The 21,247-nt window shown below is 50.3% G+C and overlaps 2 protein-coding genes across 3 annotated transcripts in view; one reads left to right on the forward strand and one right to left on the reverse strand.

Annotated features, from left to right (window-relative positions):
• The window catches only part of ZCCHC17 (zinc finger CCHC-type containing 17), a 53,653-nt gene extending 44,475 nt beyond the window's left edge, over positions 1-9,178 (forward strand). For both annotated transcript variants that reach the window (XM_028511988.2, XM_036025670.1), the window contains one exon: positions 8,217-9,178. In XM_028511988.2, coding sequence (XP_028367789.1) covers positions 8,217-8,378 — 162 coding nt within the window. In that variant the 3' untranslated portion in view covers positions 8,379-9,178. The remainder of the gene's footprint in view (positions 1-8,216) is intronic.
• A 680-nt stretch (positions 9,179-9,858) lies between these two features.
• On the reverse strand, positions 9,859-16,719 carry FABP3 (fatty acid binding protein 3). Its single transcript, XM_028511990.2, has 4 exons — positions 16,556-16,719; positions 13,516-13,688; positions 11,535-11,636; positions 9,859-10,139 (listed from the first exon to the last, which is right to left on the reverse strand). The coding sequence occupies exons 1-4, from the start codon at positions 16,626-16,628 to the stop codon at positions 10,086-10,088; spliced, it is 402 nt and encodes a 133-aa protein (XP_028367791.1). The 5' UTR covers positions 16,629-16,719; the 3' UTR covers positions 9,859-10,085.
• Positions 16,720-21,247: the final 4,528 nt, after the last annotated feature.

Consider the following 21,247-nt stretch of genomic DNA (forward strand, 5'->3'; position numbering starts at 1 on the left):
TGTGTATTGTGTTAGGTGCTCGAGTATCAGGACTCATAGGGCACTTTTTTTGCCCTGTCACCATCTACCTTTAGCAACCATTGGATGTTATCTTTTTTTTTTTTTTTTTTTAAATTCTCACCCAAGGATATGTTTATTGTTTTCAGAGGGAGGGGGAAGGAGAGAGGGAGAAAGAGAAACAGAGAAACATTGATGTGAGAGAGAAAAATCGATTGGCTGCCTCCCGTACTTGCCCTGACTGGGGATCAAACCCACAACCTAGGTATGTGCCGTGACCTTGAATTGAACCTGCAACCTTTTGGTGCTCCAACCAACTGAGCCAACCAGTCAGGGCTGATGTTACCTTTGATCTATTTCTGTTTATAACCATAAATCAAGATTCTAGGCCTCCTATCTGTTTCCTTTACACTCTAAATTTTTTATTCTAAAGGGAGATTGGCTTTCCTATACTAAAAACTTCTACCTGAGATGGATATTTTAGAGTAAGAGTGGCAGATTCAGTTGCTCATTCTAGCATGAATTGACTGTGAGAGCCAAATATGGAACCGAGTAGGTTCATCTGAAGGGAAATGCCTTCCACAGTCCATGTTGCTGAATAGGGTTGTGGGTAGCAGGAGTGCCTACTGTGTGGAAAGCGTATATGATGAATAACTCACAATGAAATAAAGATCATATGTAGCATCTGCACTCAAGCAGCTAATAGTATAAGGGGAATAATAAGCATCCAAAGTATGGTGGTAAAGGGCAGAAACTTACTTCAAGAGGGTTATTGGATCTCATAGAAATCCAGTGATAGGAAGTGAAGTATGGCTGGGCCACCCAGAACTGGAATCAGAAAGGAACAGACTATTGGGGTCTCATCTCTGCTTCCTCATGTGACTGTTTCCTTGTCCCACTTATTTCTGCAGTCTGGTGGGAGGAATGCCTAATGTAAAGCCTTTAAGGAAGAAGAAGATTCTAGGCATGATGGGGAACTGAGAAATGGCCTAGGATAAAGAAAGGATGTTACCAGTCCTGGCTGGTGTGGCTCAGTGGATTGTGTGCCAGCCTGCGAACCAGAGGGTTGCCAGTTTGATTCCCAGTCAGGGCACATGCCTGGGCTAGAGCCAGGTCCTCAGTAGGGGGCATTAGAGAGGCAACCACTCATTGATGTTTCCCTCTCCCTCCCTTCCCCTCTCTTTAAAAATAAATAAATGAAATCCTTAAAAAAAAAAAAAAGGATGTTACCTGTTCCAAATAATGCCTGGCACATAATAGGCATGCACGAGCTACCTTTGAATAGATAGACTCTGTAATCTCTGCTGTCTGTAGCTCCTCGGGTTCCATTGCTCAGTGAGACCTGCCCTCAGTTTGGAGAGTAATAGGGACTGACTCCTGCTGCTGGTAGGTAACAACGAAGGGAGCAGAGGCAGGAATAAGAGGTCTTCTGGCCCTGAGCCCCCAACTCTTTTTATCGAGTATGCATGTACTGAATGTCTGCCCTTGTCCAAAAACCGAGTGTGCCTTGGTTTAGTTCTATATACCCATTTGGTACCGTGACAGTTTTCGTCTGAAGATTGTAAGTCATTTTTGTTGGGCATAATTAGAACAAGAAGAAACTGTGTTGCAAATGGAAATGGGATATGAAGTGGTTGGCCAAAATAGGAATAGAGATTTTTGTCACGAAGTCCTGGATAATTTTCCTGTGAACCTGTGGTCTGTGCTTTGCTGGCCTCTTCCACTTAAGTCATGTGCCATCATGGGTCTTTCTGAGTCACTGTTATATTATGAGGAAGCATGTGCCTCAGGATCAGGCTGTCCACTGATTATAGTGAAGTTTAGCTATATTTGATCCAGAATGTAATTTTCTCCTTTTGATATGGCTACTATAATTACTCTCTGCTGGACTATATATAGGAGAACAGAAATAGGAATGTCATCCCGTGGCTGCAGGGCTGGCTCTGTCCTGTCGTCCAGAGAACTTTTGGAGCCCATCTGAGAGAGACTCTGATTGCCAGCCCTGGGCCCATGTGCTCGAGCACAGAGAGTAGCCCAGCATAGTCTGTGCAGAAGCCTTCATTTGGTGATTCCCCTTCTGTGGAATAAAGTCTAAGTCCCTTTAAGACTTTTCACAATCTAAGCAAAAAAAAAAAAAAAAAGACTCTTCACAATCTGTCCAACTTCCCAGCATCATCTTTCACAGTCCCTTCGCACACACACTGTCTTCCACTCTGATTCATTAAAAGCACCTGCTGTGCGCCAAGCTCTGTTCTGGTCATCGCAGGTACAATAGTGAACAAGACAGGTACATGTCGTCATGTACCTACATTCTAATGGGGTCACAGACAATAAACTGGTAAGCAAATACAAAGCAAGTTTTATGGAGGAAAATTAATTTGGGTAGAGACACAGGGAGAACTGGTTTGGAGACAGGTGGGATAAGTGACTTGGCATTTTAGATAGGGTGGTAAGGGCAGGCCTTTCTCATAAAGCATCATTTGAGTGAATGTTTGAAGGAAGTGAGAAAACAAGCTACTCATAAGTGGAGAGAAAGCATTTCAGCGGTTATAATAGCCGGCTGTTGGGAGTGACCTTGGCATGTTCAAGGAATGGTAAGGAGGCCGGTGTAGCTGGAGAGAAGTAAATGAGAAGGGAAGTGTGGGGAACCCAGGGCTGTCTAGGAGAATATGAAGACCTCAGCTTTCACTTAGAGCAAGACAGATGTCATTAGAGGCTTTGACTAGAGGGATGACATGTTCTAAATTACCGTTTAAGAGAATTATTTTGGCTGCTATTTGTAAACTAGATGGTTAGAAAGCAAGGGTGGCAGCAGCTAGTGGCCAATGTTAATAATCCAGGTGAGATGGCAGTGGCTTAGGCTGGAGTGAGAGTGGAGGGAGCGCAGAGAAGTGAGGTGAAGTGTGGCTGTTTTGCAGGTAGAGCCGACAGTGATTGTTGAGTGGCTGGGCATGAAGTAGAAAAGAACAGTTAAAGATGACTAACAGGAAGATTTGAGCTAAGAGGAGAAGGAATGCAGAAGTGTGGAAGTGGGGCTGAGTTTTGAGTTGCTGTCTATGAAGATGGGCAAGAAAGCTGGAGGGGAGTAGGTTTGGGAGGGGGCAAGGCGTAGAAGTTGGGAGCCTGTCAGCTTATCCACATGGAGGTGTCGAGGAAGCAGTGGGATGTACAGTTCAGAGGTAAAGAAGTGCGGGTAAGAGAGAAATTTAGAGAGAATATAGTCAATAATAATGTAACATGTCACAGTAACTGGGCTTATCATGGTTATCACTTTGTAATGTATATAAATATTGAATCACTGTATTGTACATCTCAACCTAATACAATACTGTAAGTCAAGTATACTTCACTAAAAAAGACATAAATTTGGGAGCCATCTACATATAGATGGTATTTAAGTTCATATATGAGATCACCTGGAGAGTAAATACAGGGAAGAGAAGGGGTTTAAGGACGTGAGCCCTAGAGTGTTCCAACTTTTAGAGATCGAACCAGCAAAGAAGACTGGAAAGGAACAGCCAGGAAAGTCGGCAGAAAAGTAAGAGCATGTGGTGGAAGTGAAGTGAGGAGTGTGTTGCAAGGAAAATGGATTGTGTTGAATACAGCTGATAAGTAAACGAGGTCCAAGAACTGACCACAGACTTGGCCGTGTGGAGTTCATTGGCCGCTTGGACAAGAGCTATTTCAGTAGAGTGGTGGGGTAACAGCCTGGTTAAAAGTGTTCGGGAGAGTTTTTGTTTGTTTATCTGTTTAGGAACAAGCCAGTTAAAGAGGGGGGAATTGGTGCAAAAGAGAAGGGACAGTTCCTGGGCCAGTGTTGCGTAGGAGAGAAGGGATGAGATCCCGTGCGTGATTAAGCCACACGGGATAATTTGTCACTCTTGAAAGGTCTGTCAAGCATTTGTCTCGGTCTGCCCTCCCTGTGCGGGAAGGGCCTCGCCCCGCTTCTCCCATCAGCACTGCCGCCACCGCTCACCCGCTAAGCCGGCGTCCACAGCACGTCCATGCCCTTCACACAGCGTCCTCAGACTCCCCGGCCATGGCTGATTTCTTTCCCCTGTATGTCCATAGCCTGTCTTTTGTACTGTTCTTACATCATTTCCATGGCCTGTCTAGTATCTTAATTAATTACTCTTTTTCCTTGCTTAGATAGTTTGTTCCTCCTAGGGTCCTAGTCCCTAATTTCTGACCTCATCCAGCTATTATCAAAACCAAATTAATTAGTAGATATATCTGGCTCATGGAAGGTACTCACCAAATATTTGTTGAATAAACGTACTGTGCCATTGTGCGGAGTTATTACTCCCTTTTGCAATGAGTTTGACTTAGGTTTGGAAGAATGGTGCCAGGCTCCACTCACTGAGTGTGTTTGCTATGTTATCTCCTCCTAGTGCCAATACTACTCTCTATTTGTGTGAATTCTATTAAGAAATCCTAGTGTTGTCACTCCTAAGCAACACTGTATGTAACGATGGGTCTCTAAAGTGCTTTGTAGGTGGTAAAGTTCAGTAAATATTTGTGAGTTGATTAATAACACTTTTTTGTTGTGGTCTTACCTTTTCCAATCTGTGATAAACTGGTGCCCTATAGGAACTTCTAGCCAGGAATTACCCTCTCTCCTGTTTCCTAAAAATTCACCCTAGAGAATCAAATTACCTCTTGAGAATCAATCATTTCTCAAAAATAATTCTTAGCCCTGGCTGTATAGCTCAGTTGGTTAAAGCGTCACCCAGATATGTCAAGGTTGTGGGTTCAATCCCTGGTCAGGGCACATACAAGAAGCACTGATGAATACATAAATAAGTAGAATAACAAGTCAGTGTTTCTCTCTCTCTCTCTAAAATCAATAAATAAAAAAACTAGTTAAAAAAGAATAATTCTTAAGAATAAATAAAAATAGTAAGTGTTTGCTTGATTGCTTTTTGACCAAATCAGTGCCTTTTGGTTGGGAGGTACTAAGTTAGATACTACCTGTAATCCAGACGGGGCTAAAAAGAACATCCACATTGGGACCCAGCCTGAGTCGAATACAGGTTCTACGACTCGGGCAAGTCTCTTTATCTCAGTCAGCCTCTCTGAAGTTATAATTTTCTTTTCTGAAAGTATAGGGGTAGTAATACCCACATAGTAGGTTTGCTGTGAAGGTTAGATGAGGGGCGTGTCAGAAGTGCCTAGCTCGGCATCCAAAGTATGTACTCAGTACACGTTAGTTGCTGTCATTCCCCTTCCTCAGTTTCTGATTTTTTCTCTTACGCCGGTTTGCCGCCTTCCTGTTCCAGAACTGCAGAGAACTCGGTGGGCTGGCTGGTGTGGCACGGGGTGTGTGCTTTTCCTAGAGAGCAGTTTTGAGCCATGGCTTCTTTGCTGGGTCCCTCCCGGCCTGTCTGCCTAGGGCTCGCACCCCGGTCACTCCTTTCCCCTTTATCTTCTCTTCTCCCTGGAATGCAGTTGGGCGACCAGAAGGTAGTCTCACCTTTGGCTGTCCATTGTTTTCCACCCCAGCTCCCAACTTTCTTTTTGAACTACAACTTCTGAAGTGATTGTTGTTGGTTCTGTAGCTGAAAAGTTTGACACACAGTGAAAATGATGTTATCTGCTAGAGGACTCGATTTTCTTTGGTTGGGTTGCAAAAGAGCTTTTGCATCAAGATTGAGGTTTAAGAGTCTCCTTATTAAGTAGAGTACACATCGTGGCATGCTAGGGTTCTCAAGTGATTTGCTTTTCTCTTTTCTTCTCCTGAGCCTGCATCTTTGAGAAAGAGCAAAATGGAAATAATGCCAAACTCTGAGTAAGAAAGGACCACATTGCCATCACTGTAGTGTGCTTTGACTGATTTGACGTACTTTCTCTGAGTTGCCGTTTTCTCATTTGTAAAATGGGACTAAAAATTCCTGAATTTTGGCCTTACCAGATTGTTATAATAAGGTAAGGGAGGCAGAAAGCTTGATAAACTGGAGTGCTACTTGGATGTAAGGAGTGTTATTACTTTCCTTCCTCATTTTCTCAGGCTGGGCCAGGCTTAAGGGGAATGGGTGCCAGACTCTGCATTTATGTGTATTTTCTTCCCCAGGAGCCTGCCTTGTCTAAGGGGCAGAACCTGGGGAGACCCCCGAGCCCATATAGCCTGTGATGGGCTTCCATGATCTTGCCCCACAGGAAACTGCAGTACCTTAACCAGACCATTAATTTGCCAACTGTCAGCTCCTCCCAGCCGTGGTCTCTATAGCTTGGTAATGTGGGCCTAGGAAGCTTCCCCTCTCTCCACTCCACTGAAGACTCCAAGAAAAAATATCTGGTTTAATTGTCTCTCAGAACTTTGACTTATCTGCCATAGGTGTGTGGCCAGGTTGTGAGAACATTCTGGAGTTCTCTGAAATGAGAGAACAATACATTACTTATAGCGACCCTTGAGTGTCTACCATATATCAAGCACTATAGTTAGAACTCAGGTTTAATGCTCGTAGCATCCTTTGAAATAGCTAGTTATTATTTGCGATTTGCTGAAAAGAACACTAAGGTTCAAAAAAGTTAAGCCTCTTGTTCCAAGTCACACTGGTACTAAGTGATAAAATTGGAATTTGAACTTCCCTCTATCTTATTACAAAATTGTAGTTCTGGTCATCATGCCACGAGGCCTCCCAGCACTGTATAGAGAGGCTGTGTGCTACAGAGGGAGATTCAGGGGATTCCCAGTCCCGTGATCCACGTGCAGATCCCAGCCCTGCCTGTGGCAAGTGGCTGTCAGCTTCTCTGGCCACAGATGTTGTCTCATTAAATCTTAACCACAGCCGTGTGACTTCTCTCTCTCTCTCTCTCTCTCCCTCCCCCCCCCCCCCCTTTCTCTCTCTCTCTCTCTCTCTCTCTCTCTCTCTCGTGCGCGCGCGCTATTTGTCACTCTGTTTCACATTTGAGGAAACTTAGTATGGTGAAATAAAGTGCCTAGGGTTACAGAATAGTAAATGGCAAAGCTAGAGCTCTGGTCTGTCTGATACCTGGTTCGGCGTTGCGTCCACCATTTGTCACGGCCAGCTTCTAAGACCTGGTGTGTCACTCTGGCAGCCTTACAGCTTGCGGGATGCTGGTTGAAAGCCTGTAGGAGCAGGAGCCTCACCCTCTTCTGCTCTGTTTCTTTCTCTTCCCATAGTCTCTCTTTCTTCTCAGAAACTTCACTAAGGCAGTATAAACATTTGTAATTCAAGGAGAAGGTTTATGCAAAGCTTAAAAACTGCCCAGAGCCTGGGAATCTGCCTTCCAGAGTTTGTGCCTGCTACTCTGGCAGCAAGGTGGTGTGGGGAGTTTTCAGAAAATCCTTTCTGAACTTTTTTACTTTATCATATAATTGTGTAAGGTTGTTGCGAAGATTAGAAATGATAAATATTCAGGGGCAGCAGGTAGAGTCTTATTAATTCATGGCGGTCATTTACCCTGGCAGCAGGGTCTAATAGAAACCAGAGTGGGCGTCAGGAGTCCTAAATCTCTTACTCTTATTCTGTGACCTTGGGCGTGTGAAGCGCTGTCTCCGGATAGACTAGGTGATCTCTTAAGGACTCTTTGCAGCTTTAATTATCTGTGCTTTTAAAAATGAAAATAAATGTTTGTTTAAAAAATCAGGCTGGAACTTGGCTGGCGTAGCTCAGTGGATTGAGTGCAGGCTGCAAACCAAAGCATTGCAGGTTCAATTCCCAGTCAGGGCACATGCTTGGGTTGCAGGCCACAGCCCCCAGCATCCGCACATTGATGTTTCTCTCTCTCTCTTTCTCCCTCCTTTCCCTCTCTAAAAATAAATAAATAAAATCTTTTTTAAAAATCAGGGTGGACAGAATTATATGAAATAAAAAGTGAAAGAATCCTATCTTTCCCTATTCAATACATTCCTGAGATATTGCTTACCACTTTGTATACTCTGTTGTTTTCTGTATATTGTAAATACATACAGGTATACGTAAATAAGCGTATATATACACATTGTGTGTTAGGCGTATATATACACATGTGTACATGTGTGTATGAATACCTGTATGTTAAATACACTAGAATCTAGAGTGTACACTGTATTATGACTTGATCTTTTACTTGCTTTGAGCATTTTCTTGATAATTGAAGGTTTAATTTATTTTTAATTAATATTTTATAATTTATTAAGTGGTCACCTATGGATTACGTCATGATTTTTTAAAGCAAATACACACATACCACGTTGAGTTTAATTTTCTTTCCAGGAGAAGAAGAAAAAGAAACATAGAGACAAGAAGTCATCTGACTCCGACAGCTCAGACTCTGAGAGTGATACAGGCAAGAGGGCAAGGCGCACATCAAAAGACAGCAAGGCAGCAAAGAAGAAGAAAAAGAAGAAGAAACACAAGAAGAAGCACAAGGAGTGAGGGTGCAGAGAGTAGAGGGGGTGGTTGAGAGAAGGAACCAGGAGCCTTGTGCCTTGCAGCCCTGGCTCCTAAAAGACCCAGTAGTGAGAATGTGGCCTCCCACCCCATGACTTCCCTCCCGTGGGAGTTGGCTTCCCCTCAAGTAGCAGGCAGGTTTGGGAGTTACACGTCAGAAGCATCTGCCTCAATGAGTTGTTTCCTTGTCATTCCTGGTCCATTTGCAAGTGACACCTGCAGCTTACCCATCCATTCACCCAACATCTTTTATTCAGCAGGAGGTCCTATTATCCTCTCCAGCTGCCACTGCCAGAGCCTGATTCCTGTGCAGGAGTCCAGGCTAGAGCCACAGTTACAGCTGTGGAGGTGAGTCTGGCTGTAGTTGGAGGACAGAGTGATTGGCCCCTCCCTGTTGGTTTGCCCTGGGCTGATTGGTGGGTGATCTCTGCTGCACCCAACCAGCACTGGGGCAGGTAGGAGACTGGCAGTCTGAGAATATGGTAAGAAGTGGTGTTCACTTTTTCCATGTCCCTAATGTAATAATTTTACTATGCTAGAAGTGACAGCCAGTGGTTGCAGCCACAAAACCATCGTTCAGTGACTGAGCTTGTGTGTGACATTCTGCCAGACCACCAAACCAGAGAACTCAAGCCAAGATCATTGCTTCACTTTGTGTTTACCACTGTATGAGTCAATTGGTTCTACTTTGGGTTCTGCTTAAATTCCTGGCACTAAATGGAAGTGTGTTTGGTTTTAGACTTACTGAAAGTTCTTATTGCTAAAATGCCTCTTCCCAGACTGAACTTACAGACTTAAAAGTCACTGAGTCTACATGAATTGACAGGAAACCATTTAATAAGTTACCTTAGACTGTGGGGAGAGGCCCAGCTGAGGTGCAGAGCCAGGTGTACTAGCGGGTACTTAGATCACTCACAAGCCCCCTTCTTTAATGCCCAGATGACCTCTTCTCCCAGAGCTGCTCGAGGACCAGCGAGAATTTATAACTGAGCAATGGCCTGGGGTGTGAGTGGGAGCTCAGCAGTCATCTTGGCCAGTGGGCATTTCTCCCACCATCATGGCGCAAGCCTGGGTCCTTTGTCCTGAGCCTGCGTTCTGGAAGGAGACCACAGCATTGCACAGAGAGGAGCGACTATCCAGACCCAAGGGCATTCAGTACAGCCGGGCCTGAGGCGACAGTTCAGCAGCCAGGCCTGGGGAAGCCCTGCCACTGATTGATTATTCCAGGCTGGCCCAGCTCATTTGGCCATTTGGAGAGGAAGTAAAGGCAAGGTATAGGTACAGCTGTTACATTACTGTACGTGTAAGGTGGTGCAGGGCCACAGCTACCACTGTCCCCGAGACTGTCCACTTCAGTCTCCTCCAGTGCTTCTTCCTGCATGACCTTCAGGCAGATGTGTCTGCCCACTCTGACACGGGGACACCGAGACTCCCGGCATCACGTCGCCAAAGGCAAACAGGCAACTGGGCTGTCTTGTCCCTGCTTTATTGACCTTAGAACACTCTTTGGATGCAGTTAGAAAAACAAACACAATGGTACTGGAACCGGATCCAGGATGGTGCACCTGACCCTGGGAGAATTTCCCCAACCGAGGTGAATTTATACAAAATGCCAGAGGAAAAAATGAGGCAATCTGGTGCTGAGTCCAGTGGGCAGTTGGCAGAGGAGCAGTCAGTGAAGGAGCGGGCAGGTCACGCATCTTTCTCGTAGGTGCGAGTACAGACTACGTTGCCGTGGGTGAGTGTCTGGAAGGGGAGAGAGTCCAGTTAGGGCAGGGCTGAGGGCACAAATGGGACCGCTCTCCATCCTGACGGCGGGAGCCTTCTACCTCCATCCTAATAATCCTCAGTTATTGGCTATGTGCCAGGCACTTTACATGTATTGTTCTTTCCAATACTTGTACCAGGTCTTTTAAGTTATGCATGTAATCCCTTTTTAGATACTGAGGAAAATGAGCCTTGAGAGAGGAAGTAACTTGGTCAAGATCTGAGTGTTTCTCTTTCCCATGCACCATTCTTCTCCCTTCACCCCTAATGCCTGAGATGCACCTAGCATGTAGTAGACATGTAGCTGAATACAAATATCCAGAGACTCCCAGGGAAGGACTGTGCTAGGCCACCAACTCTCCTTTCCTTCCCTTACTTGGGGTAGGCCCAGAGCATCCAGCCTGGTGACATAGAGCCAGCCCCATGGTCTTGCCACAGCCGATCGCCCAGTGAGTATTTGGCCCTGCATATCTCATTTCTACTGAAAGCAGTCACCTTGTCCCTAACTCTGCAGGGACCTCTGCTCTGTGAGTGCAAGAATGCAGCGAGCAGGTCACACTGACCCAAGAAGGTCTGCCGTGGAGATGCTGGAGTGGAAACCTGAGGCCCTGCGGAATTAGGGGGTAGATGGCTGCCGTCTTCCCCCTGGGCCTGGGGGTGTTCAGTCAAGCCTACATTCTCTGAGTGGAGTCCCCAGGTTTGTCCCTAAACAGATCTGCCAGCACGGTCGTCACTTCCTGTCCAGCTCTATCCAGGCACTGCGGTAGGCCAGGCGTGAAAGGCACTCAGAGCAGCTGGGGCTGGAATGAGGAAAGGACTGTGCAGTCACGTCGGTGCCCCAGCCCGTCACTGTCTATGGGCTTCACACGTGGTGGCAGTGCCCAGGGAGGAGGGAAAAGGGGATGCTGTGGAAGGTGGGAGCCTTTCTTAGGGACTCGGGATCAGACCCGGGCCTGTTTTCCCCTCTGGGGTGAGGCAAGGTGGCAGCACAGGAGGAGACTAAGGCTGTGGAGCGCCTGCTGTCTTCCTCCCATGTCAGTGACGCCTTATGTATGCTTTTCACCCACTGTCCTTCAGACGTCCCAGCAGCCCTGCAGAGGTGGTTTCTGGGACCTGTTTTGACTTGGAGGACTTGAAGGTGACTTGTCCAAAGTCACACGGCCTGTAAGTTCAGATTGAAACCTAGGCCTGAGATGTGAGTCCAAAGCCCTACACAGAAAGTTCCCACCTAACGCCACCCCCGCCTGTCCTCCACTCCCCACTGTCCCAGCTCCCAGCATGGCCAGGGGAAAACTTCGGCTTTTTACAACAAGCTTGGCTGAAGGCGCAGCAGTAGTAATCAACTGGGTGAAGCTCCAAATCTGTCCGTCTTACCAGGATGAGTTTTCCATCAACGAGCTCCCGTACAAGTGTTGTTTCTTGCCCATCCCATTTCTGCACGTGGATAAGTTTGCCTCCATCCAGTGTCACAGTCGACTGTGGAAAGAGGGTGGAGGCCAGAGATGTGATCTGAGCCAGGATTGAGACAGCATGATGGGGTCTGGTCCCTGGGCCTCTGGCCCAAACTAATGATGGTGCTAGGCCCCGAGCTCAGGCAGCCCACCTCCAGCCTAGCCCTGCACGATGTCCAGATCACTTCCAGCCTCTGCTCCACCGCTACCTGTCTGGGGTAGGGGCCTTCAGGTGTTAGACAAGTAGGAAGAGACAGGCAGCCTGGCTCTCAGAAGCACCACCAGCCTTCAAGATGGACATTTAACCTGTACTCGAGTTGAGTGATGCCACAGCCTCGGTGCCCCTAAGATACAAGGGGCATGTGCCTACCTATATCCCTGGGACAGACTGGTGAGGAGTCCTGAGGCTCCTGTCTAGTGGTGATCACACATGATGTCTGAAAGACCCATGAGGATGATGGAGGGGGTGTTGGAAAATTAGACTTCCCTCCCTGTGTTCCTACCGCTCTTGGTCACATCATATGACCCCTTCAGCTGACAAGTGGGCAGCAACTGCCAGGTCCTGGGTCGGGGTGCCCTTGGATTGTTCCATGGCTCTGGCCAAATGCCCATTTAGTCTTCTGGGTGCTGCCAGCCTGTATCAGCTGGTTCTCACCTGGCAGCTCTCCCAGGTCCCTCCTCTAGGAATCTGGGGGCTCTAAGGGGCCCTGACAGCAGAGTTCAGTGGAAGAATCTGAGGCAGTTGTATACATGTGTTTGGGGCTGGGAGGTGATGTATCCTTAGCGCCACCTTACTCCTAGTCCCTTAGTTTTTGCCCACTCGCAGCAAATTATTTTTAGCCTGGCATCCCAGGAAACTTGTTTAGTTGGGAGTTTTGCCCCTCAAGAAGGGTGGGCTAGTTCAAGGAGGTACAAGCATGTGTTCGGGGCAGCTGTTTCTTTCCCAGGTAGGCTGCCATCTTTGGGCACCAGCCAAGCTGTCTGCTGCCAGCCTCCCGTGTGCTCCTGGGCTGGGCATCGGTTTCCTCCACAAAGAAGAGCCCAGACACTCCCTGTCCTTCCTAGGGGCAGCTGCGAGGAGGAGGAAACAGCTGAAGCACTGAAGGGTAGGGTCCGGTGGGGCATCCTGTAGAGATCAAATCCCCTTTGTTCTCACGTTCCTTGCCCAGGGAGGCCAGAGCAAGTTGCCAAGAAAGCCACTGCAGGGTGACAAGCCCTGAGCTGGAGGTAGGCGCCCTCTTCATCCCTGGAAGGAGGTGGACTAAGGCTTGGTTGGAAGACTCTACAAACACACCCAAGACAAAGTCCTGTGCAGACCACAGCTTATCCTGCCTGTGGACTGGCAGCACTGGGAACACTTCCTCAGGGTCACTGGCCACGTCTGGGAGGTGGAAACTGGAGAAGAGGAGGCATCTGAGTGGGTCTCAGCTCCTTATCCCCAGTTGCATCCTTTGTTGCTGGAGGCCAGGATGACCTGCTCACTCAGTGGAGGGCCCGGACTTCTGGGCCTTCAGGTGTTCCTGAAACACCTGAGGTAATGGCCATGGCCGGTACCAGTTCCCCATCTATGGTAGGGGGAAGAAACCCAGAGTTACTGCATGCCATGCAGTGACCCTCCAGCCAGAACTGGCGTAGACACAAGTCAGAACATCCCGGCTCTCTGCAGGCCACTCCCAGGGGCAGCTGGTACATGCTTCTCAAGAAAGGAGGAGGAAAACGAGAGGACAGGACCAACGTGCGTTTAGCACTGGGGCATTTCAGCACTGTTCCTGCTATGGCCCTTATTTTATTTCAATCCCCCATAATCGCCTGCCCCTCAGGGTGCAATAATAGGATGTAAGACTGCCAGTTTATTCCCCTTCAGAGTCTCAACATCCTCGATCACCCATGTCCCCTTTACTCACCTTGACCTTCCTGTCATCGGCTGTTGTCTCATCAAACTCCACGCCCAGCTTGAAGCTGACCTCTGTAGTCTTGAAGGTGCTTTGGGTTTTTATGGTGATAGTGTCCCCATTTATTTCGATGACTGTCGTAGGCTTGGTCATATTGGCCACCTGCCTGGTAGCAAAACCCACACCTGAGGGCAGAGGGAAGGTTATGAGTATGGAGCAGAGGCAGGGTACAAGGAGCTCAATGGACAACTCAGGCTGGCTGTGGGAAAGGGGAGAAGAGGACGAGACCACATGCAAGGGGACAGATGCAAAAGTTGAGATAAGAGTTGAAGCCAGGGTCCCAAATCTGAATTGGCTGACTGCAGAGCTCACTTAACTGCTCAGCTATCTTGTCTCATGGCTGGAGCACAGGGCTCCCTCCCAGGACACCTGGGCAGTTTTCAACCACAGGCTAAGTAAAGAAATGTGGGTTTTGCCTTACAAGGCCTTGGGAGAAGAGTGTTCCACTTTGGAAATTTTACCCCAAGACACACTGGTGCTTATCGCAGACTTAGGAGGTGGGCAGAAGGGCGTGTCTGCCTCACTGCACAGATACAGGAGAGGCCCACAGTGGTGGTGCGGTCAGGACTCGAATCCAGGTCTGCTGGCTCCTAGTCTAAGGCCCATGGGGACTCCCAACCCAAACATGGCTTGCCTGGGTGCTGGGCACAGCCCGAAGTGTCCTGCAAGGGTGGGGAACGAGGAGCTCTTAGGCAGTCTCAGGCGTGTCCCTGTGGTCTGCCCCTCTGCTTCCAACCTCCCAAGACTGCCTGGCCCCTCTGCCCCCAGGAGCCTATGCTGAGCTACCCTCCAGGGCAGAGGTGAAGCAGGAACGGCCCAGTGGAGTGAGGTGGTGTGCATAACGTCCCCATAGTGCTTGTTGGCAGCCAGCCCATGCCCTCCATGGGTTATTGTACTTGAAATGCTCATAAAAGCCGTTAACGGTGGCGGTTTTTATTATCCCCATTTTACAGGGGCTCAGAAGGTAAAGCAACTTTCCCAAAGTCAGAGAGTAAGTGATTGGCCTAGATTTGAACCTAGGCTCCAAAACTCTTTGCTGTTTCCACTGGGCCATCCTGCCTCCTGTGATGTGTGCCTGTGCTCACTGGTACTGCCTTTCCCCCCTGAGACCTGTTGACCTAAAACGAAGGGCACAAGCAGCTGGCCCATCCCGCCTGGCCAGTGAAGGACTTTGGCCTTACCCCTCAACTGTCAGAGTGAGTGCGGCCAGTTCCACCCCACACACCAGCAGAGATCTGCCAGCAGAGATCTGGCACCGGGAGTTCTGTTTGCTTAGGACCCACCTGGAGGGGTGGAGTGTTTGAGGAAGGAATTCTCTGGAGAGTGAGGGAGAAGCTGAGAATGAAACTGGGCTGACAGAATTTAGGGGGCTTGAGGAGACGTGGGTTCTACTTGGAAATGAAGTCGAAGCTGTTTACTGAGAGCTGAGGAGGGGCTTTCTTCCCCGTGGGCCTCACCCCTTCTGTTGGACCAGAAAAGCAGGTTGGGTGGCCTCTCAGCCCCCTAGCCCAAGTTGGGGCAAGACAAGGAAGCAAGGGTGGTGAGGACGTTGCAGCTCATTCAGGGAACCAGTCTTGAGTTGGAATGTCTGCTGTGAGAGGCACAACTAGCCCTGGGCATTCCACCTTTCCCAACAGCTGCCCAGGAGTCGCTGGACATAGTGCCCAGCCTAAGACCTCAAGAGCCAATGCTTGTGGTCCCTATTTCAGGAAAGGGTTAGGAATAGAGGTGAGAGGTGCCTGGAGTGGATCTTCCCCCCTCCTTCGGATATCTGCCGCAATCCAGCCCGCCTTCCCTGGGAGGAAGGAAGGGAACGCTTTCCCTGTGCCAGCCAGGAGATCCAGGGTAATCCCGGAGCTGGGGGTTCCAAGCCAGGCTACCACCCTCTCCATCCAAGCACAGAGCTCGTACCAAGAGGGGAAGGGCTGAGGACACTCATTAGATAAGCAGTTCCAATAACTCCCACCCACAGCGCCCGTATGGAAACCGATCTGGGTTGCAGATTGAGAAATCTAGGTTTTCTGTTCTGCTGTGGAATTTTTATGACAAGTTTCTACTTTCTTTGGGTCTCAGTTTCCCCATCTGTTGAACTAAGCAAGGTATGGGGATCTCCAAGGACTTCACCTATAAGATTCTTTGAGTTTTTATCCTTCTGCATCCCAACACCACACCCTCCTCGACCAAAGACCCTCCCTGCTCTTAACAAGTCTTGGCCTTGCTCTGGGCCCCTTTGTTGCGCCCTGGACGCCCAGTTTCCACTGCACCCTTCCCTAGTGAGTAGCTATGCCTTGGGCTGTAGCTGATGTCGGGGCCTCTTGTCCCACCTTACCACTGTGATTAAAGGCTCATTACAAACCACTGCAGGACAAGGTCAGAGACTGGCTGGTGAGAACGAGGGTGTCCTCCAGGGGAAATCCCTTCCCCTAACCCAACACAGAGAAGCAGAGGTTGTTGCTAACTGTGTGGACTCCTAACTCACCTCCTCATAATATCCCATCGCTGGGGTCACCCACTCTTCCATCTGGCTCCTGCTGGGAATCCCCCAATTCTGTAAGCCAGAGTACACTCCCCATACAGCCCATTCCTCCCTGTGTTCACAATTTTCAATTCCTAAACCACGGGTGCTGCTGCTCTCGTCCTCCCCTGGCTAGCCTCCCACCTTCTTGGATCAATGCTCTCTTTTTACCCAAACCCTCCAGAACATACACCCCTCTTCCTGGAAAGCACCTCTCAACCCCCACAGGACCAGCACATCTACCTCCTTAAGCCTCCCCATCTGAGAATCCTTCTTGCCAGGTTCAGGCCATGAAAGACCCCTCCCAACAGGCCGCGGATGCCTAGCCCAGGCTGCCGCCTTTCCCGCAACCCTTATCCCCAACCTTGATCGGGAGGGATGCTGCAAGCGTGCAGGGTACCAGCCAGAGAGGGAGCGCCGCGCCAGCTAGGCACGCGGCCAGCCCCACCGCCGCCTAGCATCCCAAGCCCTGCTCACCGAGTGACTTCATGTAGTCATCGAAATTCTTGCTGTCCACTAGCTTCCAGGTGCCTGCAAAGGCGTCCACCATGATGAGGCTGGGCTAAGCTAAGAAAGAAGAAGCGACTAAGCTAGCAAGGGAGGACTCCGCGATCCGCGCCTCCCAGCCCGCGGCGGCTTTAAATAGCTCACGCATCACGTGAGGAGGCGTGGCCCACACCTCCCCGCCTTCCGCTTCCGAAATAGGAAGCCCCGAGCTTGCTACTCACCCTCCAGAGGGTGGCTGCCCATCCCCCAGCCCGCCGAGGTGGAGGGGACAGCAAGTGGTGCCAGGCTATCCTGCGTCAGCGTGGTGCCTGGCCTACGAGGCCCTTGCTCCGGGCTGGCAGGAGCGGCTCCCTTCCTTGGCCTCCAGGCCTTCTTCGGAATCCGAGAAGGAAGCTGCTGGGGGCTCTGAGCCGGCGAGCTGTGGCGCACGCCACGGCCGTCTTCCATCCCCCAGTCTCTCCCTAGCTTGGGGTTAGAGCAGAGATGAGAGACCCTAGAGCAGAAGGGAAACTTGCCCTTGGTCTGATGACCACGCCGGCACACCTCTGGCTGACTCTTCACGGAGCAGGCGTCTTGGCCCCGCTTTTACAGGAGAGTAACTAAGAGGGGAACTGACAAGGTCGCACGAAGAGAGAGGGTGAATTGGAACCCAGATTGCAAACCTGGTCTAGCTGGTTCTTTGGCCACTACCCAAGGACCACTGGCCGGGAGGTTACCAGGGGCACCCTCGGTGGCTAAACCGCCCCTGTGCCTTCTGTCTGCTCCCAGGAAAGTGTGACCCTACCCAGCACGCCCTCCCCACATGTGCTGGCCCCTCCCGGAGGAATGTCTGCTGCGCGCCTGTCTGCCCAGCAGTCCAGCTCCCCACACACCCTGCCAATGCTCCAGGCTTCTCTGATCTCCATGCACAGCTCTGGGCATTTGCTGCGGTCCTTCCCCCTCATCCTCCTTCAGAAGTTCTGTCCCTCACCTGCCTGGCTGCTGCAGCCCCCACCCGCTGCCCTTTCTCCGACTTCCGCACACCAGCAAGCGGTCAGTCACCTCCTTTAAGGAGATGGCTCAGTGTTTGACTCATTACAATTCACAAAGCACTGTCAATAATAACGTTCACCTCGTAATTGACATTTACTGCCTGCTGAGGGCATTAACTACATTCTCTTGTTGAACTTTAACAACAAAATCCATGATGTAGGTGTTATCATTAACCCTGCTTTACAGATTTGCAAACCAAAGCTTAGGGGAGCCATTCATTTCAGTTATGAAAGCACCCGCCTTGTGCCGGGCCCTGAGCCAGGCTCTGGAGAGACAGCCATAAATAAGACACACCCACAGAGCTCACCTTCGGGTGGGCAGACACAAAACTACCGTGGTGGCTTTCGGGGGAGGCCTCGCCTGATCCAGGGGCTCAGGGGAGACTTCCCAGAGGAAGTGAGTGTAAGCAAATTCCCCACAGGTGGCCCTGCGCAAGGGAGTGGTGCCCAGCTGAACTTCAGCCAGTAGGAGTCCGCCCAGGGGGACAGGCAGGAGCTGCAGGTCCTGCAGCCCTGGGCTCCTGCCCCCTCTGCCACACATTTACAGTGTGGCAGCCCCCCCCCGAACCCCCCCTCCACCCCCCACGCTGGACCTCTGTTCCTCCATGTGGAAATAGAGAGCATCTGCCCTCACCTCTTTTTCCTCTGTCCGGGAAGGAGGCCACGGAGGAAGAGCCCTCTCTCTCCCAAGGTCTTGGTTATTTTGGATAAGTCCCCCTGCCAGAAGACTGAGGGGCCTATTTCTGCCAAAACTGCAGGGACAGGCCTCAGGGCTGGGCATGGAGCCCTGGGGACCTAACTGCCAGAGCAGTTGCCGGGTGGGGGTGGGGATGTGGGATGGTTTCTAACTCAAGGTCACAGCCTGTAGACACAGGGCCTCCTCTTTCCAAGACTGGGTGGCTGGAGACAGGGGCCCAGAGCTGCCTCCCTGCAAGGTCCTTCTGCTGCAGAGGTGGCGAGCTGGGGCAGGCAGGCAAACTTGTGTTCCAGCTCCGGTCCCATTGGGTCCCAGCCGTGTGGCTGCGGGCAGTTCACTTAGGCCGCCCCAAGTCTTTGTTTCACCTTGAAAACGGAGGTGGTGACAGTATTGACCCCACAAAGGTATTTGGAGATCACATGAGATAAAGTGTTTAAAATGTTGAGCGTGGTAGACTTCATAAATTAGGTTCACTCCTGCAGCTGCTGCTGCTGCTATTATTTTTTTAAGATTTCATTTATTTATTTTTAGAGATGGGGAAGGAGAAAGAGGGAGAGAAACATCAATGTGTGGTTGCCTCTCACCCCCCCCCCCCCGCCCAACACACACACCGGAGACCTGACCCTCATGCAGCCCTGGCATGGGCTCTGACTGGGCATCAAACCGGAGACCCTTTGGTCCGCAGGCTGGTGCTCAATCCACTGAGCCACACTGTCCAGGGCTGCTGCCGTTATTATTATCTCCATGGATAGTACAGGGGTCCTAGGACCTGGTCACAGCTCTGTCCCTCACCTGCGACTCCACCCAAGGCAGATTGCTTTGCTTCTCTAATCCTCAATTTTCTTATTTCTGAGACAGGATTAGAAAATGCTGCAGCTGTGAGGAAGGGGCGAGAGAGGTCTTCGAGATAGGTTGAGGGGGACACTGCCAGAAAGCCCCTTTGCTCCCTCTTTTGGGCCCCGCTTATGTTGAAGGCATGGTGCTTTGAGGAACTCAAGACAAATCCGAGACCCACTGTTCTCGCTGCCCTGCACCCGTCTCCCCACCGCGCTCAGACCTGAGTCACCAAAGCTGACTCCTCAGCTGCACCCTATCGCCTTTCCACCTGGCTCTCATCTTCCTGCTTAAGTATGTACAGTCTTCTGCTCATCCCTCTGATTACCTGTATCCTCCTTGCCCTGTTGTGCTCACTTCATCTGGGGTGAGAGAGGCAAAGAGAGGGCACACGAACCCTGTCCCATTTCCAGCTCCTCTCTCTTGCCCTGACAGGTCCAAACGTGCATATAACATCTGGCAGGCAGCAGGACCAACCCCTAACAAGAAAGAGCAGCATTTCCCCAGCCCTCGCCCTATGGTGATGTCACTGTTCTCTGTTTCCGAGGCAACCACAGGCTGCAAAGATGGGGAGGAGGAGAGATGAGTAGCCAGGAGAGAGCCAATGAGAAGGGCTGGCAGCACCGGGTGATCCATGGGGCCATAGGAGGGAGGAGAGGGAGGCCTACTCAGCACCTTCCGCTGTTCCCTGGATCCTCCCTGCCATCCGGACACCTCCACTGTGGAATGTGCTGCTGGCGCAGGGAAAGATGCCAGAAGGCTCGAGAAGCTGAGCTGGAGGCTGCACCGACCCAGGGACCCAGGGACGTGGAGACACCCTTTGCCTCTTCAGGGCCGAAGCCTGTGAATGCTGGCCATCGCACCCCACCCCTGAGTGCCTGAAACCGGGGATTTTTCTCTTTGGCTGCTAATGGTGGTGGGGGCTCTGTGTCTCTGCCTGCCACGGAACCGTCACCCTTTAAACCCTCCCTTGGTTCGTGGTGTACCCAGAAGCGGTATCTTTGGAAAGAGGCCTGGTTCTGAGTCCCAAGTCCCCCACTTACTAGCTAGAGACCCACGCAAGTCCCTTCCCCCTCCTGAGTCTCCTCTCCCCCCAGAGGGAGGAAGGCCATCTTCTTCCCCGGGCTGGTATGACAATGAAGAGAGATACCGTGGAAAGTCTAACATACACTAAAGCTCAACGAATGGAGCTCCCCTTCTCCCTTTTGGGTCTCCTTCCCAGGGCATTCGTCCCAGAGGTGCGCGAGAATGAGCCACGTATTCCTCCTCCTCACTGAGGTCCCTGAGTGCCTTCAGATACTGCAGAGAAGTGTCCTCATCGCTCCCTTCCTCTCCCGCTCAATAATTTTAAATAATTCTTCACTTCCACCAATCTCAGCAGAGCGCCTCCTGTGCCCAGGCACTGCACTGGGCTCTGAGGGGACCCAGTGCAAGTGGGGGAGCTGGGGCCCCCGCCCTCCCTCAACGTGAGAACCGGCCAAACCTGTAGAGAGTTTTTACAAACATTTATTTGAGCCAAACAGAGGATACGCCTGGTGTTAGGGTGGTCGGTGATGCGGGCTGTGAAAGAATTCACAAAGAGAGGAAAGTGCCAAGAGCAAAGTTTTTTTATTTTCACTTTCCCAAGGGAGGGAAAGGGCTGGTGCGGAGACGTGCACGGACAGGCACGGTGAGGCGCCGGGGCTGGGAGTTTTCAATCAGTTCGAGGGCTGGGCGTGGAGCAGGGTGTTTCAGTTGGGCTGCAGCCTGTTTCCACGTTATCTCTGGGTGCAGGGTCCAGTGGTTCTTGTGGTCTGGTGTGTCCTGTTTCATAAGTTCCCAGAGCCTCTGCGCCTTCAGGGAATTTTCAGTAATTTCCTAGTTCTGAGGATAAAACAGTTAGGGTTAGTCATGCTTTATAGCCCTGAGAGAGAGGGCCTGAAAAAGGGGCTTATGTGCTATGACCTGGGAGCAAGATTTCCACAGACTAAGTGCTTTTGAGAATAAATTTGCACTTTCTTCTGTGCGTTTGAGGTTAAGGAAGGAACATAAGGAAGATTACATGAAGGTGGGAGAAACCAAGACGGGGATGGGATTGCAAAATAGTTAAGATTATGTGAT

Source organism: Phyllostomus discolor, chromosome 5 (genome assembly GCF_004126475.2).
Source record: "Phyllostomus discolor isolate MPI-MPIP mPhyDis1 chromosome 5, mPhyDis1.pri.v3, whole genome shotgun sequence".
NCBI lineage: Eukaryota > Metazoa > Chordata > Mammalia > Chiroptera > Phyllostomidae > Phyllostomus > Phyllostomus discolor.

Excerpts from the sequence above, each read along its gene's own strand:
- FABP3 (XM_028511990.2), bottom strand. The coding sequence starts at position 16,628 with ATGGTGGACGCCTTTGCAGGCACCTGGAAGCTAGTGGACAGCAAGAAT. Across the intron at positions 13,689-16,555 it reads TGACTACATGAAGTCACTCG|GTGTGGGTTTTGCTACCAGG; the intron begins GTGAGCAGGGCT and ends CTCTGCCCTCAG. Across the intron at positions 11,637-13,515 it reads CCGATGACAGGAAGGTCAAG|TCGACTGTGACACTGGATGG; the intron begins GTGAGTAAAGGG and ends CTCTTTCCACAG.